The 24,590-nt window shown below is 39.1% G+C and overlaps 1 protein-coding gene across 3 annotated transcripts in view; it reads right to left on the minus strand.

Annotated features, from left to right (window-relative positions):
* diaph3 (diaphanous-related formin 3) overlaps nucleotides 1–24,590 on the minus strand; it is a 324,811-nt gene that overhangs the window by 70,128 nt on the left and 230,093 nt on the right. For all 3 annotated transcript variants that reach the window (XM_053238349.1, XM_053238350.1, XM_053238348.1), the window contains one exon: nucleotides 10,249–10,384. In XM_053238349.1, the coding sequence (XP_053094324.1) occupies nucleotides 10,249–10,384 (136 nt within the window). The remainder of the gene's footprint in view (nucleotides 1–10,248; nucleotides 10,385–24,590) is intronic.

Genomic DNA, 24,590 nt, shown 5'->3' on the forward strand with positions numbered 1-24,590 from the left:
AACGGTAACCTGGAAACTAAAAAGCTCCTATTTGTGCTACAACTGATGTCTGACAGGAAGGAGAGAGGAAGCATAAAGCAGACAGAGCATTAAAAGTGTGTGTGTGTGTGTGCCTGTGAGAGAGAGAGAGAGAGAGAGAGAGAGAGGTGAAAAGAGTAAGGCAGCAAGAGCATGACCAATGTATTTGTAAGTACAAATTGGTAATTCTTTTCATTAAACCCTCTGTGGGAACAAGGCAGAATTTATACATTTTAAAATGATCCATTACTAGTCAGAAGAGTAAAGCACAAGGTTATAAATATAAGAGCTGTGGCTCTCGAGTAGAGCAGAGGAAGAACACAAGGCCACAAAGTACTTGTTTCGCTTCTTCTGTTGCTCATCACACCAGTAACTAAGATTTCAGTTTTACGGTTTCTGATGAGTACCAACAGTTGTATCTAATGGTATGGCCTGCAGCATTGCTGGGTGCTGATGGGTTATTCACACCATATCACACAGACAAAGAGTGATGGCATAAAACGAAACAAATAGTCTGATTCATTTATAAATATTGTGATGGCAAAAGCAACATCATTTACATTTATGGAATTTAGCAGATGCCCTTATCCAGAGCGACTTACAGACGTGCTTTGAAGTCTCTCTCAATAAACTAATCCTCATACTAGTTCACTAGGTCAGGGACGAAGAGTACAAAACAAGATTTTTTTTTTTCTTTTTAAATACCAAAGTGCTAATTTAAGTACTTCATGAAGAGGTAGGTCTTTAGTCTTCTTTTGAAGACTCCAGTCACTCAGCTGTTCGAACATCTAGGGGAAGTTCATTCCAACAGAGAAGAGCCTTGATGCATGCCTTCCTTGTACCCTGAGAGACGGTGGGTCCAACTGAGCAGTACTAGAGAATCTGAGGGAGTGTGGTGCAGAGCAGGGTGTGATGAAGTGCTTTAAGACTGCTTTAAGGTAGGTGGGTGCTGGTCCATTTTTTGGCTTTGTAGTGTTTTAAATATGTTGCAGGCAGCTGCAGGAAGCCAGTGGAGGGAGCGTAGAAGTGGGGTAGCGTGGGTTTCAGTAGTCCAGTTTCAAAATGACAAGAGACTGAACAAGCACCTGAGTGGCCTGTGTGGATAGAAATGGATGAATCCTTTTGATGTTGTAAAGGAGAAATCGGCATGAGTGTGTCAGTTTAGCAATGTGAGAGAAGAAGGACAGTCGATTGTCCATGGTACATCATGCTGTATTATTGTTCAAGTACAAATAGTGTTTATACCACAGAAATGTTAAATTCTCAATTCGGATTGATCAGTAGGTGTTGATTAATTTTATTTATTTCACAGTGCGGTTACATGCGCAAATATGATTGCTCAGAAGGTGTGCATTATTTTTTGAACAGTAGTTCAAGCTGCTACATGAACGATAGGTCACTATTAACACGCTCGTTAAATATTGTTATTTGTTTCTATAGTAACAGCTCAAACACAGGGACTTGTACGGAGGGTGCTCCACATAATCTATGACTAATAATAAACACATTAAATAATGTGCTGTTATTTAACAGAGAAAAACGTATAATCATTGACATGGTAACATTTTCTGTAAGGAGACGTTTAGCATTTATGAAAGAACCATAATTTTTTTTTTGGCTTATTAACTTAGAGAGAGAGAGAGAGAGAGAGAGAGAGAGAGAGAGAGAGAGAGAGAGAGAGAGAGAGAGCTCCAGTTTATAGCTGTTATAATGTAACTTATAACAGAAATACAGAAACTAACTTATTTGGCAACTAACTTATTTAGATGTAACTATAAACTGATAAAAAAAACATGTTGTGCTGTTCTTCAATTAATAATAATAATAAAATAATAACTACTGAAGGAAGTAAACAATTAAATTGTAACTGTTGGAGAATTGCTGTGGTATAAGAGAAATAAAACACATTGGGATGTGCCATTACTGGAAAATAATCAACTTCAGGGTGGTCATTGATTATTTTCCCGTAACAGCTTGCCCCGTTGTGTTTTCTTTCTAACTTATTTTCATATCATGTTACGCATGTTTTTTACTAATGCCTTTGTAAGTCTTCTTTTTCTTTTGTCATGCTTTTATCACCTGGTTGATACTAACATCATTTTCAAATTTTTATTTTGTCATTGCTATAGTTAAAAAAAAAAAAAAATCTTGGATTTCAGCAGTAATTTTGTTGCTGCCAATTTACCCTCTGTCAAACAGCCAATCAGACCAAAACACAATGCTAATTATGCAATAATGGGAATGGTGAAAAGATATTGGTTTAACAACAGTCACTGCATTTATAGAAGAATGAAGAATTCAGCCGAGCTAATGACTGATCCAGAATCTTGTACAATATGACCAGGGATGACTTAACAAGGTAAAATGGTCATGTATGTACATGGTGTAATGATCGGCATACTGTCAATGTGTTTCAGTTGTCTCTTAAGTTCCACTGGTTCCTGCTTGTACATTCCCTGAGCAGTGAAAAAAAAAATGCCTGGAAGCAACAAGAAAGCAAGAGAGTGTAAAAGACAGAGCAGAATAGAACAAGAGTCAGAAAAAGCACAGAGAAGATAAAGTAAGGGAAAACAAGACAGAGCGAGTGGACTGAGTGAGAAAGAACAGAGGCAGAGAGGAAGTGAGAATGAGCATGAGAATAGAAAGAGAGAGAGACAGAGGAAAAAAGGCGAGAGAAACAGAGAGAGAGACAAGAAAAGAAAGAGAGAGAGAGAGAGAGCGAGAGAGAGAGAGGGCAGTAAGATTAGAAGCTAATAGGTGTGAAAGAGATTTGAGATGGAGACGAGCAGGTGTGAGATACGGCACAGTTCTAACGCAGAAGAGGAAGGAGAGGGTAATCCCTCTTTGAAGCTGACACCACTCACTCCTGCTTTGATGTTTGCTCCCTTTCCTGCCTTTCCTCATTTCCTTCCAATATATGACACTGTATGGCTTGCTAAATCGACAGATCAGTAGTGTACGCATACACGTCCTGGACATGAATATCAACCTAGAGTGAGCTCCTAACAAGCTATACTATTTAATATATTTCCTTCTCTGTTGCAATTCTTCCCCAAGTGAGAAGACGAGCTCTAAAGCGAGCATTGCTCATGCTGCAGGCGTCAGGTAGCTGTTAGGTGTGTGATCGTGTACGGAATCAGAAACACAGCTAATCGCAGGGCGGGAGCCAGACACTGTGACACACTCTTCTTTCTGTCTGCTTTCGGAAAACACAGCCACTTTTGCTACACCAGGTAACACACATTCGGCCTGTCAAAACAATTTTGCTGCTCAAATACTAGTGTTTAACTATGTTCACATATATTCAAAGGCAAACACAGCGACATCTGAATGTTTAAGATCACCATGTGATCTTTATGTAATTACGTGTTCATTTAACCGATACTGAACTTCATACAGAGGGTGTGTAGAGCACTGCATAGGTTCTATAGGGTTCTTCTTTTTACCCCATGTAGTGAGCACTAGGGCTGCCCAATATTGGAGAAAAATGTGATATGCTATATCTTGATAAATAATGCATTATGTGATATGAAAAAATGCTATAAGTGTGTAAAATATATATATATATATATATATATATATATATATATATATATATATATATATACATATATATATATAAAACTGAAAATGATATAACCAATGTACATGTTTCACGTATGAAATTTATTTCATTTAACTAATCTATAATGCCATCTTAATTAAACTCATATCAACACTAGACAAGTGCTTTTAACTTAACATCGCACTGCAGGAGGTGGGACAGAATATAGAATAAAACGTTTAATGAAAAATTATTATATGTTAAAATGACTAATTAAAACTACTGAAATAAAACGCTAACACTTATCAATGGCAAGGTGTAGGCCAACCATTTATATCCACAGCTTTAACCATATTTGTTGCGTTGTCGGGGGTAAAACACACTAGACGCTCTTCACTCACAGTTCAACCAGACAAAGCCTCTCGCAGTCCCAGAGCTATGTTTTCCCTGCTGTGCTCACCGAGAATGAGAATGCTCACTTCTCATTTTAAAGTCTTGGTCAATAAAATGAACCATCAAGCTAATGTACTGCTCTGTTGTCCTGCTGGACCAGAGATCCGTCGTACACGCAGAATGTTCGACCTCTCTCAGTTCCAATTTGACAGGGTTGCGACAATGCTCATACATTTGGGGGATAGTGGTCTGGGAAAAATAAGTGCAAGAGGGAACGTTGTACCGTTTGTCTATGGTATTCATCAGGTGCACAAAACCTGGTTTTCCCACTGTGGCAATCGGCAACAAATCCTTTGCTAGAAAGTGTGTTATGGCCTCTTTTATTTCTCTATGATGCTAGGAGCTTGCAGGTTAAGCTCTCAAAACTGCTATGGATTGCTGTTCAGGTTCAGAAATGAGGGTTGATTTACCTGTGCTTGAAGATTTTTCTACCGAATACAGTTGTTGTGCTTGAGGTGACTGCAAAGATTTGCAGTGTTTCCTCTTTGCATTGCCAACCACGATTTACATGTTTTACATATAACTTCAGTCTGCAAGTGGTCATCCCTTTCGAAGCCAAAATACTGCCATATAATCGAGGTGCTTCTTCATTTTGCCACTAAATTGTCAGCAGGGTGCCTTTGGTTCACTCAAACTCTCTCTTATCTTTTCTCTCATCTTGGTTCACTCATCTTTTCAGACTGGTTTGCTATGAGCGCGTCGCGACGGCTTGCTGATCGTCTCACATATGTCATTGGAGTGACACACCCCAAATAACAGTCCCATGCCCATGCGTCTTTTCTCTGCCATCTGATCCTTTGACTTTTCCTAACTTTTTGAAGTATTAAAATCATTCAGTTATCGCAAACCCTCGCAATTATGCATTATGCAATTCAATAATTTCAATATATTGTGCAGCCCTAGTGAGCATATATATTAAATAAAAAAGCAAATTGCTTTCTTTCCACAAAATCCTGTACTTAACTGAGATGTTTTTCTTAAATTTTACCCTTTAATATTTGATATGCTTTTGATACTAGCTTCTTTATTAGTCTAATGTGTCTTCTCTTGCCCTTGTGTATGTGGCTGCTCTCGTAATTTGGTGTGATATTCCTAACTCTATTTGTCTAATCTGTCAGCCATGTTATGAGTTTATCTGAACCTCATGTATTAGTTAGGGCTGGGTAATATGACAATATAATATTAATGTTGTGATACTGATGATAAATTACATCACAATAGACTTTTGTGAGATATCACAGATATCACTATCTGTTTATATCTTTTTTTTTTTTTATTACAAACTGATTAAAAGCAGCAAAAGTTTCTTACACATCTTGATACATCGTGCATCATAGAAGTGTCTTCCTACAACCGAATCAACAAGAGAACACTGAAAAAAAACTGTTTGATAATTAATATGTCTATAAAAATAAATAAATACTGAAACACTGAAAAGGAGGAAAAAATATCTGTGACAGAATAAAATGATTATAGTCCATTAATGTTTGAACGTGAAATCTTTTGAATAACTACAGAATGAGGGAGAGAGAGAGAGCAATCACCCTGAGTGTGTATACCGGAAACTGCTACACAGAGAGAGAGAGAGAGAGAGAGAGAGAGAGAGAGAGAGAGAGAGAGATTTAAAGAGGCCTGGCTGGCTGACCCCGTTATACAGTCAACCTTTCGTTCTTTCTCTTTGCCACACATTCTCTGCTCTCTCTCACCTTCCTATCACTCCTGCAGCCATGTCAAGCTGTTCCAAATGCAGGTGACTTCTTTCAATCTTACAATTTCTTAACCCGGTCTGCACTCTCTGTCTGAATCTTACTATGTACTAGCTCCAGTCAGAACATTAAGTACACGCTGACGTATAAACTGTCAGCTGACAAACACGCACCCTGAGGAGTGCACCCTGGGCCATAATGCAAGGGATTTGTCACACAGTAGGTTTGCAGACAGAAAAGAGAAAAAAACATCTTTTTAAAAGGTAGCATGCAGATATGCTTTCAAAAACAACCATGATGTTTACAGAGAGAGAGCGAGAGAGAGAGAGAGAGAGAGAGAGAGAGAGAAAATGTTGCTTTTGTCCACTTCATTGTTCTCAGGGTAATAAGGCATTCAATAGAACACATGAATGAAGAGACAAACAAGATGTACTGAACAATTTTGTAAACATGACATAAGCTATAATAAGATGTAGCTTTTGTCACTACAAAATGTGTCTCTCTCTCTCTCTCTCTCTCTCTCTGTCTCTCTCACACACACACACACACACACACACACACACACACACACACACACACACCTGGATATTTTAAGGCTTTGACTACAATGTGTGAAACAATATGCAGAAGAGACTGTGTCCAAGATCTGGATTCTGACTAAAAATCATTACAGGACAGAGAGAACATTTGTGAGTTGTCCTGATGCCATAATTAAGCATTATCGCATGAGCCAGAGGGCTGTTATACTGCATATCCCTGTTATTCAACTAAGTGTAGTACCAGTTTCAGTGTAACAAACTATTGCTAGAACTAGAATTTTATGTAGTAAACAGACAAGCATAGTCAGTCCCAGTGTTGTATTAAATATCAGCATTCATGGAACACTGCTTGTCCAGTCAAATTAGTGTATTGGAACTAACTGTTGTATAACACTGTGTAGCGCCCCCTACTGTCCACCTGCAGGAGACTGATTTCATTACAGACTCAGCTTTAAGATCAAAGCTTAAAATTATACATATATCCCAGCTGATTTAAAAATTCTATTATGGCTGCTAGTGCATATCATAACCCACTGAAGCTGCAGTAACTGTCCTTTGAAAAATACTGAGTCATTCCTACCGAGGATTAGCCCTCTTTGAAAATGTACTTACATAAACGTATTTTTGGCCTTTATCTCTCTCATACTCAAAGTTGAGGAGAAAGCTTTAAATTTTTCTGCTTTTTCATTTCTTTTCATTTAGAATAAAGTTTCAGTCCTTGCTCCTGAGTCCTCTACATGCACTGATATAACACCACTCCATACCATAATTATATGCAATATAATTAATCCATAATTACTACTAATTAGTCACAATTACTCCTATTGATCTGCACTGAAAGGTTAGCAAAAAGTTTCCACATACTTGTGTGTGTGTGTGTGTGTGTGTGTGACAATGTCTACAATAGGCATCAAGTATTTTTGAACAATGGCAAGTAATCCATCACATGTAACATATTTCCATGTGTGTGTGGAAACATCAAATTCTGACCATAAAAAAACTATATACAGAAAACTATGCAAAAGAAAGATGTCTGAAGATATCTTTTTTGACTTATTCTACTCATGCGTTTCTTCTGGGTTGAGACTGGGTGAGACCGAGCCCTTTTTTGCCCCTCTCCTTAGCGATAGGTGAAGACCAGAAGGCATTGGGGCCATAAGCACTTTTTCTAAAAAAGATATAATAAATTTGAAGGCAAAACATCAATGAGATATTGCCTCATTTCCTGTTTTTCAGTAAAAGCTCAGGTCAGGTTTTCTGTGGGCTTCCCATGTGAAAGTATAATAATAAAAATAATAATAATAATAATAATAATAATAATGCAGAAGAAGAAAGGAGAAGAAGAAGAAGAAGAAGAAAACATACAATTTCAATAGGGTGCCTACACACCTTTGGTGCTTGGCCCCCTAATTATCTCACTACTTGCATGTGACAGACAAAACACAACGTAATGAAGGGTGAATGAATAGAAAAACAAACAAATGAACCTTCTTCATAAGAGACAGTTGAGATGTACCAGTCAAAGCAGAGCAGAAAGTGGCGTGTATGTGTGTGTGTGTGTGTGTGTGTGTGTGTGTGTGTGTGTGTGTGTGTATCAGATAATCGGTTGTATGCACTCGTGCAGTGTTATTGGTGTACAGGCCTGATCAGCAGAGAGAATGGGGAAATTGTTTTCGCTAACAGTGTGCATGGCTGATTCTCTAACCAAATCACAGCACAAATATCATTTCCTTTTCTTTTTATTCTATTACCTCCTCCACTCAGTCACTTAGAGCGCTGCTTATTGCCTTTCACGGATGTCTGTGTCTGTGTGTGTAGATAGTGAATAGATTTCCTCTTTCATTATAGTTCAGTCTACAATGCTTAATACTTGTATAGGATCACACACCACCAAGTCATTCTCTGTCACTAATGATGAACGCATCATTCATGCTACAAGCACTTTTAGCGTGGGAAAACTTATATGAAACTATTCTCTCCCTTCTGGCTAGTACGATTAAGTGATTTTATATTTTATAAAGGAATACTGTATGTGCATATGTATATATGTAAGAGAAGCTGCTTGCTGGGGAAGAAAGAGAAGTCTTCTCTTTTTAATTTACATTTATACAGTCGGTGACATTTTCAAGAACACAGACCATTACAGTAATACGAATTAGGTTATTGCAGATATTAGATAAGCCAAACAAAAGTGGATTTGGGAAGTTTTACTTTGACTGAATTGGGTGTTACATAAATAATAAACTTCAGTAACTTATAATGGCTATGTTGATGTGATTTGGAACACATCTTTTAATGCAGCCTGAAGAAAATAAAAGCATCTGAATATTATAAAGAGAGTGTGGCTAAACATTGTTGGTCTGATGGTAAAGCTGGTCATGCATAGCACACTGGTATAATAATTATGTATACTTTTCTACACAAGCAGAGCTCACCACTACCTACTGACAACACCAGGAGCTGGTTAGTTGTGACATGTTACATCGCACATTGCAATTCTAGTGTAGGAACAGGAGTGAATACCCCTCAAGAGTAGACTGCCATTTGCTCTTAACAAATGTCATGAAATCCCAGGTGCAAGCCACTTTTAAATAACTGAAAATTCCCCACTACCTGGTTGATCTGGTGTCCATCAGTCAAGATTACAACACAAGTCGTCATGACTTACCTCTCTTAAAGTTACCTCACAAAGGATCCTCAATCAAGTTCCTCCTATTAATGTGAGTAATAACACATAGAAAGCAGCTACAGTATATTTTAGTAAAAGTGAGTGGGTGTGTATTGTTCAGTATTATCATAAAAAGACTGATGACTGCAGTGGTCTGGAATGAACAATGCTGTCTCTTATTCCTAGCTCTTCAAGGGCATGCACTCAGTCTCAACTCAGTGCCACACATCTGACTGCATGTTGAGGCACGTACATTTAAAAGGACAGTGACTTTAAAAAGAAAAAAACCCTTTGTTATTTCCTCCCTGTTTTCACAATTTTTAACAGCATTTTTACATTTTTCAAAGATCTCCATGCTTAGAAAATGTTATAAACTCCAAATGAAATGTCGCACTTCACTGACTTCCTGTAGCTACGCACATCAAGTTCAATACAACAGACTCTTTTCACTGGTGCTTCCACAATGCTACCCAGATTCATTTGTCTGTCCACCCTGTAAAAACCAGCATTTCTCACTTCGCCTTCCAGCAACAACGCAACACAATAAAGACGCGGTCACCAATGTAACATGGGCAGGAGAAGCAACACACATGCAAAGTTAATAAATAAATAACTTTTTTTTTTTTTTTTTTTTTGGCAAACGAGGCGTCCTCCACTTGGGACGATGGTACGCATGTTTCCTTCTCAATATTTGGTCCCATTTGCATCCCCTGAACCAGCTAGTGAGACTCGCTGTGCTACTAAATGCTTGACTTGTTTAATGTCCCCAAACAATAGAGCAACAGTGTTTTTGCTGTTGTATTTAAGGGCAATCTGAGAGAAGCAAAGAAAAAAAATCACTGCTGTGGCTAGATGTAACAATATCCTTAATAGTCTTGTTAACCTGGATCAGTTCTAAATCTGTTTCTGCAGTTCTGTTTGAGTATTTTAACGGTGTTAATTAGACCGAAGTGTTCACAAAAAGCAAACTATTCTTCAGCTCATTTTGACACTAATAAACAGTAAAGCACTGAATGGATGTGCTTTATACACAAGCATTTCCCTCTAGAATTGGTCTGGAGTTAATCGGTTGGTTGTGCTAGCGTTCTAGCTAGTTATATTATGTGTGTGGCTATATCGCACTAGCCTGGTACTACCAGGGAAACCATGGCAACCAGCACTCGAGGAACCGCCACAGGCGAGCAGGGAGAGACGTAGAAAATGGCTGCCATGGCCTTAGGGCCAGTATATGTAAAAATATTCGTGTTAACCTGGGCCAGTTTGAAATCTGTAAAAAAGATCAGTTTCTGTACTACAGAAGGCCACTCCTTTATGTCGTACCTGCATTGACCTCCAGCAACCTCTTCTTCCTCTGCTGTCGTTCCTGCTTCTCGCGTTCGGCCTTCTCTTTCGCAGCCCTTGCTCTCCTCTGCTTCTCCTCCGCCTCCCGCCTCTTCCCGTTCTCCTTCACTGCTTGCTGGAGGGAGGGAGAGAAGGAAATAGGGAGAGGGATGACATTGAGATGCTGAAAATCAGACAGACGAATAGACAAACTCACTTGCGTCTAACCCACATAGAAAAAGAACATTTGTTCACCAGGGAGCACACGATCATGAACAAGTGCAAAGGGAAAGGAAAAGATATATAGAACATCAGGTAAAGGAACAGGACAAATGAGAGAGGAGAAAACACTGGAGAGATTGTTGAAAGGGACAGAGATGTCTCATTAGTTGTCAAAGTGTGACTAATAAACATTTCCAAGAAAATATGAGGCATACAAACAGGCAGTATTTTTCTACCTCCTTTCTTTTTCTTTTTTGTTTTTTAATGCCATTATTAGTTGGAGATATTTGTTAGAAAGCTGTAGCATCTTTTCTTCCTGAGGCCTAGTTTTACAAGAGTGAGAACACAAGCGGGGAAAGAGGGAGTTTAAAAAAATAAAAAAAAAAAAAAGCAAAGCTGAAAAACATCATTAGGGCAGTCAGAGTGACCCAGCCTTCCACATGCTCTCTTTCTTCCCCACTTTCAAACCACTCTAGAAGCTGTGATGCCATCATGGGTTCATTCTTAAATAAGCAAAAATTGCACATTTCACAAAAAAAATAAAAGGAATAGAAAAGAAAAGACGCCACACACTGTGCATCTTCACACATGCAGGCTTTATAAAAGCCCTTTACAAGCACATAATGTGGGTGTCATTAGGCAAATCTAAGGCAAAATTTACTCTGGAGAAGAATTAGAAAGTATGAGAGTAAGATTATTCTGATACCATCAGAAGGGCCATAATTACTTTATTTTTGCATTTGCACGGCATTCGATGTGAAGATTTTGGATGTGCATTCTGCTTCCATGAGAACATACAGCGCTTTTCCCCTCTCTCTTTTAAATGTACATCATGAATGCATCTTATCAAGGCCTCCTATTCCAGTAATGCACTTCAATATCATTTGCTCATCCTTCTCTTATAGCTGACTGCATGACTGAAAGTCTCTAGTGCACTCTTCCTAGGTATATATTTACTACAAGGCTTAAAGAAATCCAGACTCCCAGTCTTATGGGTTTTTTTTTTTATTAAGCAGGATATATGTGTATTGACATTGTGTATGGACGTAATATAACCTATTCGAAAACGTTAACGATGCTTATTCCCTGCAGCTCGGTTATGACCACAGTCTCCCACTATCGCAGTAAATCCATAGGCAGCTGGAGGATGCTGGGAAAGATGCCTGTAAATCACTTTAAAGCAGCTTTCCTGTCTCCAGCTCTGTGGCTGTGCCTTGCACTCACCTATCTCTCTGAGCATTTTCATTCGAATTAGGAGAGAGAGAGGAGAGCACGACAGTGTGAAAGCACAGACAACATCAATATTAATACAAGATGGAAGAGAAACGAACACTCTGGGAACACATTGTTCAAGGGGGTCAGGCTTAAGGACAAAAGATGCCAAGGTGTTTATCAGGAGACAGCTGCAAAGTTACAAGTTAGCATTCAGTATTTATGAGGTCTTTATAAATCCATTTAAAAGGCATTCAGTATTTATAATGCCTTCATAAATCCATCAATAACTCTTATGCAGCCATATGCTGACCTGAAACATGTCCTACTCTTTTTTTCAAAACCAAATTACTGGTTTTTTTTTTTTTCACTTTTATTTTAACAAAATCGAGATTCTCGCAGTAATGAACATGTTTTCGGGTCTCTCCAGGGCTCTTGGTAGGCTGGTGGAACAGAGATGGCAGCAATGTGCGTTTGCCGTTTCATCAATCCAGACGCACTTCACAGAGTGGCTTTTATCCAACAGGCTATGAGTAGCAGGGTCTGATCTGGCTGACATGGTCAGTGGTGTGGTGCTCACAGTGATGGCCACACTTGCCTCAAGCATCAATAGAGTAGAATGGCTAGAGGCCATTACACTGCAGTGGTCAAGAGGCTTCTATAAACCTCACCAAAGTGATGAGAGCCCGTGCAATAAAAAAAAAAAAAAAAAAAGGCCCTATTTCAAAATCAGCCAATTTTTTTTTTCAGTTAGTTATTAAAAATAATAATAATAATGATAACTAAGTAACACGCTCCAAAATCTGGGCACACTTGATTAAATGGTGAATATTTTCCTAAATGTTTTCTCAATACTGCTAATACCAAGTGACTCGTACTTTAACACGCTGAATTTGTTCACCCAAACAGAATCACATGTGTGGAGCTACAAACAACGCAGACAACTAATTGGTCAGAGGCAATCAGCACGTAATCATCATACGTCGTCACTTACGTCAGACAACAGCTACATAAAATCACAGAGAAAGTCTATTTTAAGTATCAGAGTTTTGGGCAAATCACCTCGCTAGCCTATTTACACATCAGTTTAAAACTATAAATTATTTTTTACACAATTGTTGCATGTCCTTTTTCGATAATACTTGATTTAGACTCCGTTGTAATCAATAATAATCAATTTATAATCAATTATATTCTATAATAATTGATTTATGATTAATGTCCTGATTTGTCTTGATTGATTTCGATCATTGTTTTTTAAATCAATGCATCGATCCAAACTGTCCGATTGTTACACAATAAACAACTGTATGTGCTGTACTGCACTGTGCAGTAGTAAAATGCTGAAAAACTGTTTACATGACAAATATAAGTAATACTGATGATAGAGTTGTAGGACTTTCTTAAGATTTAAAAATAAATCTCCCTTTTAACTGAAATTATGTACAACAGCCAGAAAATGCTCAGCATTAGCTGAAACTATTGGACAAGCTTTCCTGGTAGTTCCCTTATGAGGATGGTTGTGACTGTACCAAGAACGCACAAAGCTGTCAAGAAGATTGCTTTGGGAATCAAATATAAAAGAAATAAAACAAATAAAATAATTGTAACTCATTTTAGCTTTTGTGCTGAATAATTCCATGTGTTAAGTTACCCAAATGTTTGGCAGAGTATATACACTGACAGGAACAGTGCTTGGTGCATTTTAGATATAATAATCTGTTGAGCAGGACTGTCCACCGTCTGTCTCTCTTCCCACTCATAAAAGCTTGTCAGCCACAAACACAGACGTGCCTTCACAGTTGACTGAGTGCAACTCTGAAGTGCGCATACAATTCCACTCTATTCCATGTTCACTTGAGCCTCTGCAAAGCCTGGCCCAGCAGCTACTGGCAGTGAGTCAGGGATGATTTTCAGAAGTGCTTGCCTCTGGGCTATTCTGCTTCTCTGCCTTTTCAGAGGAAGTCCGAAATGAAAATGCACATGCACACTTCACAGATCAAAACATACACTGCTGTTAAGTGATGTTTAGCATCATTTAATGAGTTCAAACTGCAGTTAATTAGCTGACAGGTAAGACATGGTTTATTGTGCTCACACACTCATATATTTTGAAGGGCATCTAGCATGGAAACGTGTTTTCCTCAGTTCTCTGAACTAAAAGCGTGTAATTTTTTACCTCAGTTCTCTGAACTAAAAGCGTGTAATATAGGTTGTAAACATTGTCAAGTTTCTCCTCAGTCCATAAGACCATTTTATAGAAACTAAGCTGCAAAAACAGTACAGTACATGCTTGTTTTCTAGTCACTTTATCACAGATTAGCCATGCCCATTGAATTTACAGCGTATCAGCCACACCCAATCACTTTACAGCAGTCATTTTACAGTACTTTAACCCCGCCAGTCACTTTACAGCACTTTAAAGGTGCAAACATACTTTTCCCACGTGTACATGCGTGCACATAGCTGTTACACAAGCAGCTTGGGTACCTTTTGTTACACAAGCATACTCACTTGGGTATCATATGTACATCTGGCATCCACTAGATGACACGGCAGAGCCAACACATCTCAGTCCGTCTCGTTTGCTAGTTGAATTGTAATGTTAAGCAATTTCATGCACAGTGACGTTAAACAGACTGATGAGCTCCGTTTCTCTTTAAAACTTTCTGCTGTCGGCGTGATTGTTGTCATCATCTGCGTTTCAAATCAAAAACGCTCACCATACACTCAAAAATGTTTACTAATCTACAAGACCCAGAAGACTGGTTCTCAAAGCAGACTTTAAGAGGTTTCAGAGGTTTTTAAAATTCAACCTGTAATAGCATAACCCTTAGTATTAATACTCAATAACAATCTACAGTAATATGCAAGTATGCAATTAGATGTGCAATCTTAATTTGTTTAGTTTGTTGCAGACAGAGTGTCACATGGTACTACATTATTTCCACTATTTACGTTGGTATTGCAGCACACAGACGCAACGCATGCACAAGCGATGGGGCAAATGGCCACAGGATAAGTGCGACGGGCGTCTTGTGTACACGTAGTTAACAGCAAGTATAAATCAGACTCTGTTCAGTCATGTTACAACAGGTCAGGCCTTACCATTTATTGTACAGCAGACCAGCCCCTCCTAGTCACACTTAAGTCTGTAGCTGAGTTATTGGAGTGAAAAAATTTCACTACAAGCAGTTAAATGTTGTGCTGTTCCCGGCTGTCAGGAAACAAGCGTGACTCTACCTTCCAAATGACCCAAACATTCAAAAGGAGCGGCTGACGTTGGCTGAGAATTTCAGTCCAAATTTTTAAAAAAATGTTTAGCACATCTGAGACCGGACAGCAGATGTTAGCATGAACAGAAATCAGTAAATCAGTAGAGTAGAGAGATGATGTTTTAATGGTGTGAGTGATTTTACCTCAGGTGATAAGACAGAGATAGACATGGATGATGCTGATAACCAAAGTGAGGATTGGTTTCCCACTGTAAACTTGTAGTTCTTCAAAATTTGGCAGTTATGTTTTTTTTTCTTCTCCAAAAGTAGATTAGGGTATAAATGTTGAGGTACACTTAGAATTCTGCTTGAGATAGATATAAAAGAAATGCTGGTATGGGTCTGTTATGCCGGTATGACTTTAACAAATCTGGCATCTGGGAATTGAGTCTTTCATAAGACTTTCTTTAATATGGATATTATATCTGTACTTTGTTTCTAACCACCACAAGCTGCAAATACTCCCATCTACAGCACAGCAATGTGTTATATGTGACCCAACCCTATTAGCCTGGACCTGGAGATGAAATCCATGGCTTCTTATTTGACTAACCAAGCAGTAAACATGTTAAGGGAGAGTCCAGGGAAAAAGAGGTAATGCGGGATATTGAATTAGGACAAAACACTGTGGTTTCGCTCTCCTCACTTCGCTCCTTCCTCATTAAAAACAGCAGCCTCCTTTCTTCCAGCCGCTGCTTGAACTTAATTATGGCGAGCGTGCCAGCACCGAAGGCCACGTGGTTTCCCCCACTGCTCAAGTCAAATGCGGTCTGACAGGATGAGCTGCAGTATGAAACGCCGCAGACAGAGTGAGTGAAACTAATTTCACAAACTGTAATTGCTTTGCTTCGGGCACAAGAGCACTTCTTTTGTTTACATTAAAGAACGTGCCAATGTCAAGCGATGTTCTCCGACTTTCAAATTCAATACCGGAACTATCAATATACTCCTGCACTTCCACTGCTGTAAAGATTTGTTTGAAATTTATAAGTTTTACGCCCAAAAGACCGAAATCCCCTAACAAATAATAGATATTCTTAACACTGGCAGTCCGAATGTAAAGTCAATTTCAACACAAAGAAAGCCAAAGGGCAAATCCAATTTCTACATTCACACAAAATGCCACAGACCCTGTGGTTTGGGTGCTACACAAATGTTGTCAATGTGAAAGAGATAAAATCTGTGTAATGGCGCAGGCCGAGAGAGAGAGACTCAATAGCAAGTGGTCAACTGCAGCTCAGCAGGTCTCTATTCACATTAGCCAAACAGCCAGTTAAAGACAATACCCACTCAATATGCTCAGTCAAAGCCGTTAGTCTGAGGGTGAGAGGTCCAAAAAAAAAAAGTGCTCTTTAACATGACTTAAGAGCTATTAGAGAGCACAGAGAGAGCAAAAGTGTTTGCTCTCTGAAAGCAGCCTCCATTCAGTCAACAGCAATGTGAAGAAAAGGGCACATTAATGACAGATGGCTACAGTGAGAGAGTTGGGTGAAATTATGGATGCCATCTGACTTGTGGCAAAAGGGCTGATAAGTAAATGATCTCTTTACAAGCAAATTAAGTATCATGATTTGAGGCAAAGTTTAGATTTTCTCTGTTCATCCTCTCCCTGATTGTGTATTCATCATTACCCAGCATCATTTGGATTCATGTCTTCTCCACACTCCTGCTGTACATCTCCTTTCAATGAGTAAGTGAACAGAGGGCACAGAGAGGGCATACTCTCCCACTCACACGGCTTAAGGACACGTGTAAATGTGTGCTACACACACACACACACACACACAAGTTCAGAGCTCAAGCACCACATGGAATGAGCAAGGGCATATCAGAAATTAGCATGTCTCCAGCTGCGAACGCTAAAGCCAGTGCAGACTTGCAGCTGATTGAACAACATGCAAATGGTAGAAGTCATTAGTGAGGTTAGGCAAGCCTGAACTCGACATACTCTGTGCCAATCAGTAATTCCTGGAGTTGTTATGTTTGCAGATAGCCACAAGTGTGTGTATAAAATGCAACATTGCTTTTGGTTGATGATTGTTTGGTGCTATATCAAAAAAACAAAAAAAAAGTATATTTGCACTCACACTTTAACAAAGGATGATTCCTCTCACTCAGCCTCTCGTGGGATCAACTGCTCTGAGCAGAAGCCGCGGAAAGGGCAGCGCAGCACATGGTGGTGCAGTGATGAAGCTTTGAGAGAGTTAGATCTTTGGCCTCGTAATTTTCTGGTCAGTTCTACTCTACAATCCACTGCGTCTGTGACACTGATGTAGTCACATGCAGTAATGAATTCTCGGCACTTCCTGGAGCTTCTAGGGAGGTGTGAAATCAAACAGCTATTATTATGTCCCTTGAAAGCCCCATTTCATTCACACGCTTTGATCCAATTTAAAAAGTGAGATCTATTCTGTGGGTAATGCAGCTCTTCACGGTTTCCTAATTAATACAAACACGCTATTTTTTTCATTCTCCCTACTGCTGTGGACAATGTGATATATTGAGAATAAATCATAAAAAAAGAATAGGAGCTGGTAATCTATTTATGAATAAGTGTGTGTGTGTGTGTGTGTGTGTGTGTGCAAGAATGTCTATCCAGAGCTGCCCTTCTCTAATCAGGTAATGAGAATAATCAGAGCTTGAGGTGTAACATGGCCTAGAGCAGCAAAGAGGAGCACCTTCACATCTGTGGCTCATTTCACCGCTCTATTTATGGAGCTCTTTCGCTTTTCCCCCACCGTTCCACTCCGTATGCAGGCTAATTATAAGAAGGCTAACTGAAGTGGGTCGGTACGTTAAGGTTCTGCTCCTCTCCACTTACCCTTACAGGAATTCAGTTATTCTCAAGTGTTTAGCTGGCCTAAAGCGTTAGCAGAGGATACGCTGACTTACGGAATCCCCAAACCAAAGTCATTAATAGGTTATCTAATGAGTCAAAAATCTGATTACAAATGAGTAATTATCTAAACACTGATAATAAAATGTTTATTATTCTCTAAAGTCTCAAATGGTCAATAAAATACATAAAAAGAACATAATAACTACTCCTTCAGTCATCATTTGCCACCCTTTTATTTTTTTCAATATCTCACTTTCCAGCACATGTTTAATCATTTATCTATTTCATTCTTGCACATTTATTAATCTCTTCACCGCTTATACGATACCCAGGCAGTACTTGATGCATTATTGGTTAATTACTGTGCACAAGAAGTGTTCTATTATTACAATCTAGATTGTATAGTCCTACTGTATTATCTCAAATACACTATATGACCAAAAGTATGTGGACGCCTGATCATCAGACTCATATGTGGTTCTTCCCCAAATTGTTGCCACAACGTTAGAAGCACACAATTGTATAGAATGTCTCTGTGTGCTGTAGGATTACAATTTCCCTTCACTGGAACTAAGAGGCTGAAACCTGTTCCAGCATGACAATGCCCCTGTGCACAAAACGAGCTCCATGAAGACATGGTGTGTGAAGGTTGGAGTGGAAGAACTCGAGTGTCCTGCACAGAGCCCTGACCTCAACCCCACTGAACACCTTTGGGATGAACTGGAACACCGACTGAACCCCAGACCTCCTCACCAACATCAGCGCCTGATCTCACTAATGCTCTTGTAGCTGAATGAACACAGATCCCCACAGCCACGCTCCAAAATCTAGTGGAAAGCCTTTGCAGAAGAGTGGTGGTTATTATAACAGGAAAGAGGGACTAACTCTGAAATGTTCAACAAGCAAATACAAGAGTTATGGACAGGTGTCCACAAACCTTTGGCCACATAGTGTATGTCAATGAGACTATTGCTGGGTTGATGTATTTAGGAAGGTCAGGTTACTAGCTGAGATACTTTTCATTCACAAATGTGGAATCGCAGAGTCAAATGTCTGGATCTATATGAAGTTTAGCATAATTTATTAATGATGTGGTATTACAAAAACAAGCTCTACTTCATACATATCATTTGTGAAAAAGGACACCAAACTTTTTTATTAATTGCTATTTAGTAAAGCACTGCATGAACTGTCTTATTGCATGCGAGCTGTAGAGCCACAGTTAAAGCCAAACCTGTTTGAACTGAAATAGATTCAGTGTTCTCGATACAGAGTCTGTGTCTGTCTATATCTATATAAAGCCCAGTAATGATGTTAAGGTGCTATTAAGCAGTGAACAAAATAGGTACAGTAAATACACTATATGGCCAAAAGTACGTGGACACTTGACGTCACCAAACTGTGCACACACGCATATGTGCTTGTTGAACATCCCATTCCAGATTTATTCCCCCTTTGCTGTTATAATAAGCTCCACTCTACTGCGAAGGCTTTCCACTAGATGTTGGGGCGTGGCTGTGGGGATTTGTGTTCATTCAGCTACAAGAGCATTAGTGAGATCAGGCGCTGATGTTGGTGAGGAGGTCTGGGGTTCAGTCGGTGTTCCAGTTCATCCCAAAGGTGTTCAGTGGGGTTGAGGTCAGGGCTCTGTGCAGGACACTCGAGTTCTTCCACTCCAACCTTCACACACCATGTCTTCATGGAGCTCGCTTTGTGCACAGGGGCATCGTCATGCTGGAACAGGTTTCAGCCTCTTATTTCCAGTGAAGGAAACTGTAATGTTACTGCATACAGAGACATTCTAGACAATTGTGTACTTTCAACTTTGTAGCAACAGTTTGGGGAAGAACCACATATGAGCATAATGGTCAGATGTTCACATACTTTTGGCCATATAGTGTATTATTGTGCAATATTAATCACTGTTTAGTTATCACACTCAGGAGGCAACACTAGTTCGTGCAAGACAAAATCATAAAAGGCCATCTGTTTTTTTTTTTTTTTTTTTATAAACCCTGTGAGGAATTGCAAAACTATTGCAAATTAACAATGTCAGTATCAATTATAAATGTATTTTAAGGAAAAAAAGTACCAGTACTGTCCCATTAAGGCTACGAGTTTATCATTTCATGACATTTTGAATCTGTTTGAAGACATTTCTGAAAAGATTTATGGTGTTGTCTGAAAATAATGCTCATGCTGAGAGCATGGTGTGCTGTTTGCTGGGTTAGAGTTACCTCAGAGACTTTCAATCGCTCTAGTCTACATTCAGCATCAGTATCAGAACCAAACCCCCTGCAGCACTAAAAAGCCTGGATAGGTGTGCACACGCCTCTCTCAATATCATATAAGTGGCGAGGAGATTAGGAAACATTACATGAGTAAAACAGGAAATATATAAATGGCTAAAAATGCTGATTTAAAAAATCGGGGAAAGTGAAGTTAAAATAAAAAAGGGGAAAGTACAATATATTGATAGTTGGAGACTTTTAGGGAATAACAGTGTTTTCTTTAAACTTATTCTAATCAGCTTTTGTTATTTTCTCATTAGACAGGGTTTAGGGAAGCCATATAACTTTGTCTTGTGCAGGAAATATTGTATGTTCATGATTTTATTTCCTGACTATCTCACATGAAGAAACACATTTATCCTGTGTTAGGTTTTTTTTTTTTTTAAGATTAAAGATCTCCATCATCTCTATTTTCTAATAATCTGGGATATGCAAAGAAAAGAATTTCCCTGTAAGGTAGTGTATATGTGACATATAAAGTCGTCATCTTCTTCTAGTCTCTCTTTCTTTAACTGGAAACCAGAGATATAGGGGGAAGGTAGAGCAAAAGAAGGAGTGCAGTGATGGTCATACAGGAGTAAGAGACTAAGAGACTTTAGGAGAATAAAATAAATGGAGTGTATGTGCCACTGAAAGAATGACTGTGTGTGTGTGTGTGTGTGTGTGTGTGTGTGTGTGGTCATAGTGTTTGCTTGACTGTTGGTCCCTTGTCACTCCTCAGCATTGATTTAAAGAAGCAGCTACTGAGGGTTAGATGATCACTGGCCTGAAAAAGGACTCGTGTGAGTGAGTGTGTGTGTGTGTGTGTGTGTGTGTGTGTGTGTGTAACCCAGTTTGATGACCTTCTATACCGCCTCCTCCCAAATGACAGACTGCTGAAGCTAAGCCAAAGAGACAAGCTGCACTCAGAGACTGCAATCCAAAACAAAGTGGCAACAGCATAGTGATCATTACTTAAAAAATTTCACATCCCAATCACTGGACACCATTCCACCAGAAACTGTCTCTCACATACCAAGCAGGCTTTACACTCTACAATTTCCAGCCCAGGTCTTAGAACTCACAATGTGACGTTCTCACTGGCAGACAACTTAGCGTCACTTCGACAAAAGGCAGCCAATGACAATGTTCTGGCAGTGTGAGAAAATTCTGAATAAAATCTCAAAGTGTGACTGCTAACAGGATGGCGTAGGAGCACTTGAAACTCACAAGACAACTACAAATACGGTAGTGGCAATGGCCAATGGCAATTCGGCTAAGATTTTATTCGGATCATCTCATATAGTGTGACAAGTAAAAATCTTAAAAGACTGCTGAAATGGCAGAGTGTAAAACCTCTTTCCGTTGGCGTGTGAAGACTCTTGAGCCCAAAGTGACACGCTCGTCATCTGTATGACACAAATGTCATGATAGAACAGTAGAAGACTGGTTTCACAAGGAGCACTAAAAGATGCACCGCGGGAGCGCATTGTCGTGCATTTGATGGAAGGCCCGTCGACAGTCTGTTCACCAAATCTCCAAATTTCTATCATGAAATAATTTAAAATAATAAAAGCAATGAGATTCTTCTCATCATCTCCGCAGCCAAGTGGAAAATGACTTTGCATTTCAAATGGCATTTCATAAAGCAGACAGCCTGCGTGCCTCTGTCATCAGATTACTACACTGTAACAGTCAGAAATGGAACGAGAGGAGCGTGTAAGAGCATGCGCAAACCCGAGCAGCTGTATGCACACGCTCACTCCATCTCATTTGTAGCATGAGGAAGACAAAAGGCACGGGAGCGTGAAATCCATTTTGGCGGGTCATGTGTTGAGCCGTTAGCTCGGTGCTGAAGAGCGCTGTCGGGCTGCTAATTATCTAGCTTTATCTCTGCCCCCCAGGCCTGCGCTGCCGAATACACACTGCGTTTAAACCGCAAAGCACTCACACAGGGGCTGATGGCCTGTTTTTGGGTCAGTTTAAATTATGATGATGCAAGAGGGACACATTTTCCACTTCAAAAAAAAAAAAAAAAGTGATAGCAGTAAGAGGTAAAACTTTGGCCACTTATAGATTGACTGTACGTGGATTATACTGCAATACAAAAGTCTCTTGATTGATATCTACAGTGCCTTGCATAAGTATTCACCCCCTTACTTCACCTCACCTCACCTCACCTCACCTCGCCATGAACACACCTGTTCCTGGAAGGCTTCAAAGAACATACCTAAACAAATAGCATCATGAAGACCAAGAAGCTATCAAAACAAATCCAGGACAAAGTTTTAGAAAAGTCTCAAAATAAATAAATAAGAGATTAAACATTCAGTAAAACATATTCTAGACTCTACATGTTCAAGGTATTAAACTGCTCAACATCTGCTTTCTGCCAGAAGCCACATCAAATAATGAATCTCTCCACTGCTCTGGACTGCTAGACGCACTCAAAGTCATAAAGGAAATGTAGACTAACGCGCTGTTTCTAGCAGTCATATAAAATCTGTCACAATGATGTCATGCTAGAAAAGAGAACTTTGCACTATTTCAGCCTACTCTGTAACTACGTATTAGCCTGCTTGCTAACCTGCAATTTAGCACTTTGCATGAGACTGACAATACAGTGAGACACTAAACAATGATGACCTCTTGCAATAAGCAACAATTATTCAAATGTTACATTTGTAAAACATCTCTGTGCTTGCAGCTATTTCAGGAATAACTTGGCCAGACTGAAACTTACACCAAATGGACTTGAAAAGAACATCTATTGGGACATCTCGTTAGAACAGGTTCCAGCATTTGGGATGACTGAAGTTCTAATAAGAACCTGAATGATCTGGGACACACACAGGCAATTAGGAGGAATAACTGGTCTGAGGAGCTCTGTCTTTGCAGCACCCATTTCATCTAACTAACTAACCTCTAGCTAACTATCATATCAGTGACTTTAGCATGCTAACGAAGAATTTAACAGTCTTATCTAGCTAGTTAGCTAACACATCTAATTTATATTGCTTTAACAAACCTACATAGTTCACCTAAAATCTGTAGCATGAAACTAGCCAGCTAACATTAGACAGCTTCGTCACATTCTTACTGAGGAGCTGCCTGTACTAGACATGTTTAGCTAGCTAACTTTGCTGAACTAACAAATGAGTTTGGGGAGCACTTCGGCTTTCAGTGCCACGATGCTGATGTCCTCAATGTGGTAATCAACATCAACGAGCCTAGTATAAACACTCAGATGATACGGTTCTGAACATTGCAGACTGGACCACCGCTTAGCATCATTTAGCTACTGTCAGAGAGCCAAGACATAAGGATCTTGTAGTTTGAAAGTGTTAGTTTAGCTGAATAGCACTCCCTGTCTTGTAGTGCTAATCCATAATAATAACTGGCTAACATTTTAGCTAACGTCAATCCAATTCCTAAATACAATTCTTGATAGATTCTTCAGTCAGATTATAACCAAGTAATGACAGGTTGGTAGACTTTCTTTTCTGCCACCAGGTTGCACGCACATCTCTTTTTGTTTACAAACACTGAAGGGATCTATACAAACGCAAGTGTGTAATTTCAATGTTACCACAACAGCAAGAAGCTAGTGAGTGTGTAACAGGTAGCTACCGTTAATCATTTACACTAAGGAGGAGCTAACATGGTTTTGTTTCGAATGAGTCACAAATATGCAAGCTAGATTTCCTAATCAAGTTCAAACCCTGAAAGTTTTTTTTTTAACACTAGGCAAGCTATAGGTTTGTAATTTAGCTCATGCCACACCTCCATAATGTTGTGTTGTGACAAATGTATTTGTCAAGACATTGTTGTGTTCAGGCCTCTCTGTAATCACACCGTGCAAATTTCATTTTATAGGCATTTAAAAAATGAACTCACAGCCATGCACAACATTAGCACGCAGGTAATTACTTCATACTTTTAGATGAAACCTGACAAGTACCTGCCAGTGTCTAACATCTACCTGTATTCACTGTATACATCTATCTGTATAAAATTACCAATGATAATTAGGCATTACAGGCGTTACATGTTTTTCTTTTCTAATGACTGTTAGTCTATTGAGTCTACAGTCCTTTATTCTAAATGAAGCACATTTATTTCAAACCTTCAAAACACTATTTTAAGCATTGTTTTTCTAAATATCTGCTACTGAACAAGGCAGAAAAAAGCATTTGTGTCCTTTATCAAATTGTCCATAGTTCATATTTTAACATGCATGGGACATTTTGCAATGTTGGTGAAGTGAGTGTTATGAACAGAAACTACAGAAAGTACAGAAAGTACCCAACTGAATCAGATTTAAACGTTTATCTGGCAATTATTCTTCCTTTTAATATACACTACATGGCCAAAAGTGGACATCTGACCATCACACCCACATGTGGTTTTTCCCCAAACTGTTGCCACAAATTTAGAAGCACACAATTGTATAAAATGTCTTTGCATGCTGTAGCATTACAATTTTCCTTCACTGGAACTAAGAGGCTGAAACCTGTTCCAGCA

Source organism: Pangasianodon hypophthalmus, chromosome 11, assembly GCF_027358585.1.
Source record: "Pangasianodon hypophthalmus isolate fPanHyp1 chromosome 11, fPanHyp1.pri, whole genome shotgun sequence".
Taxonomy (NCBI): domain Eukaryota; kingdom Metazoa; phylum Chordata; class Actinopteri; order Siluriformes; family Pangasiidae; genus Pangasianodon; species Pangasianodon hypophthalmus.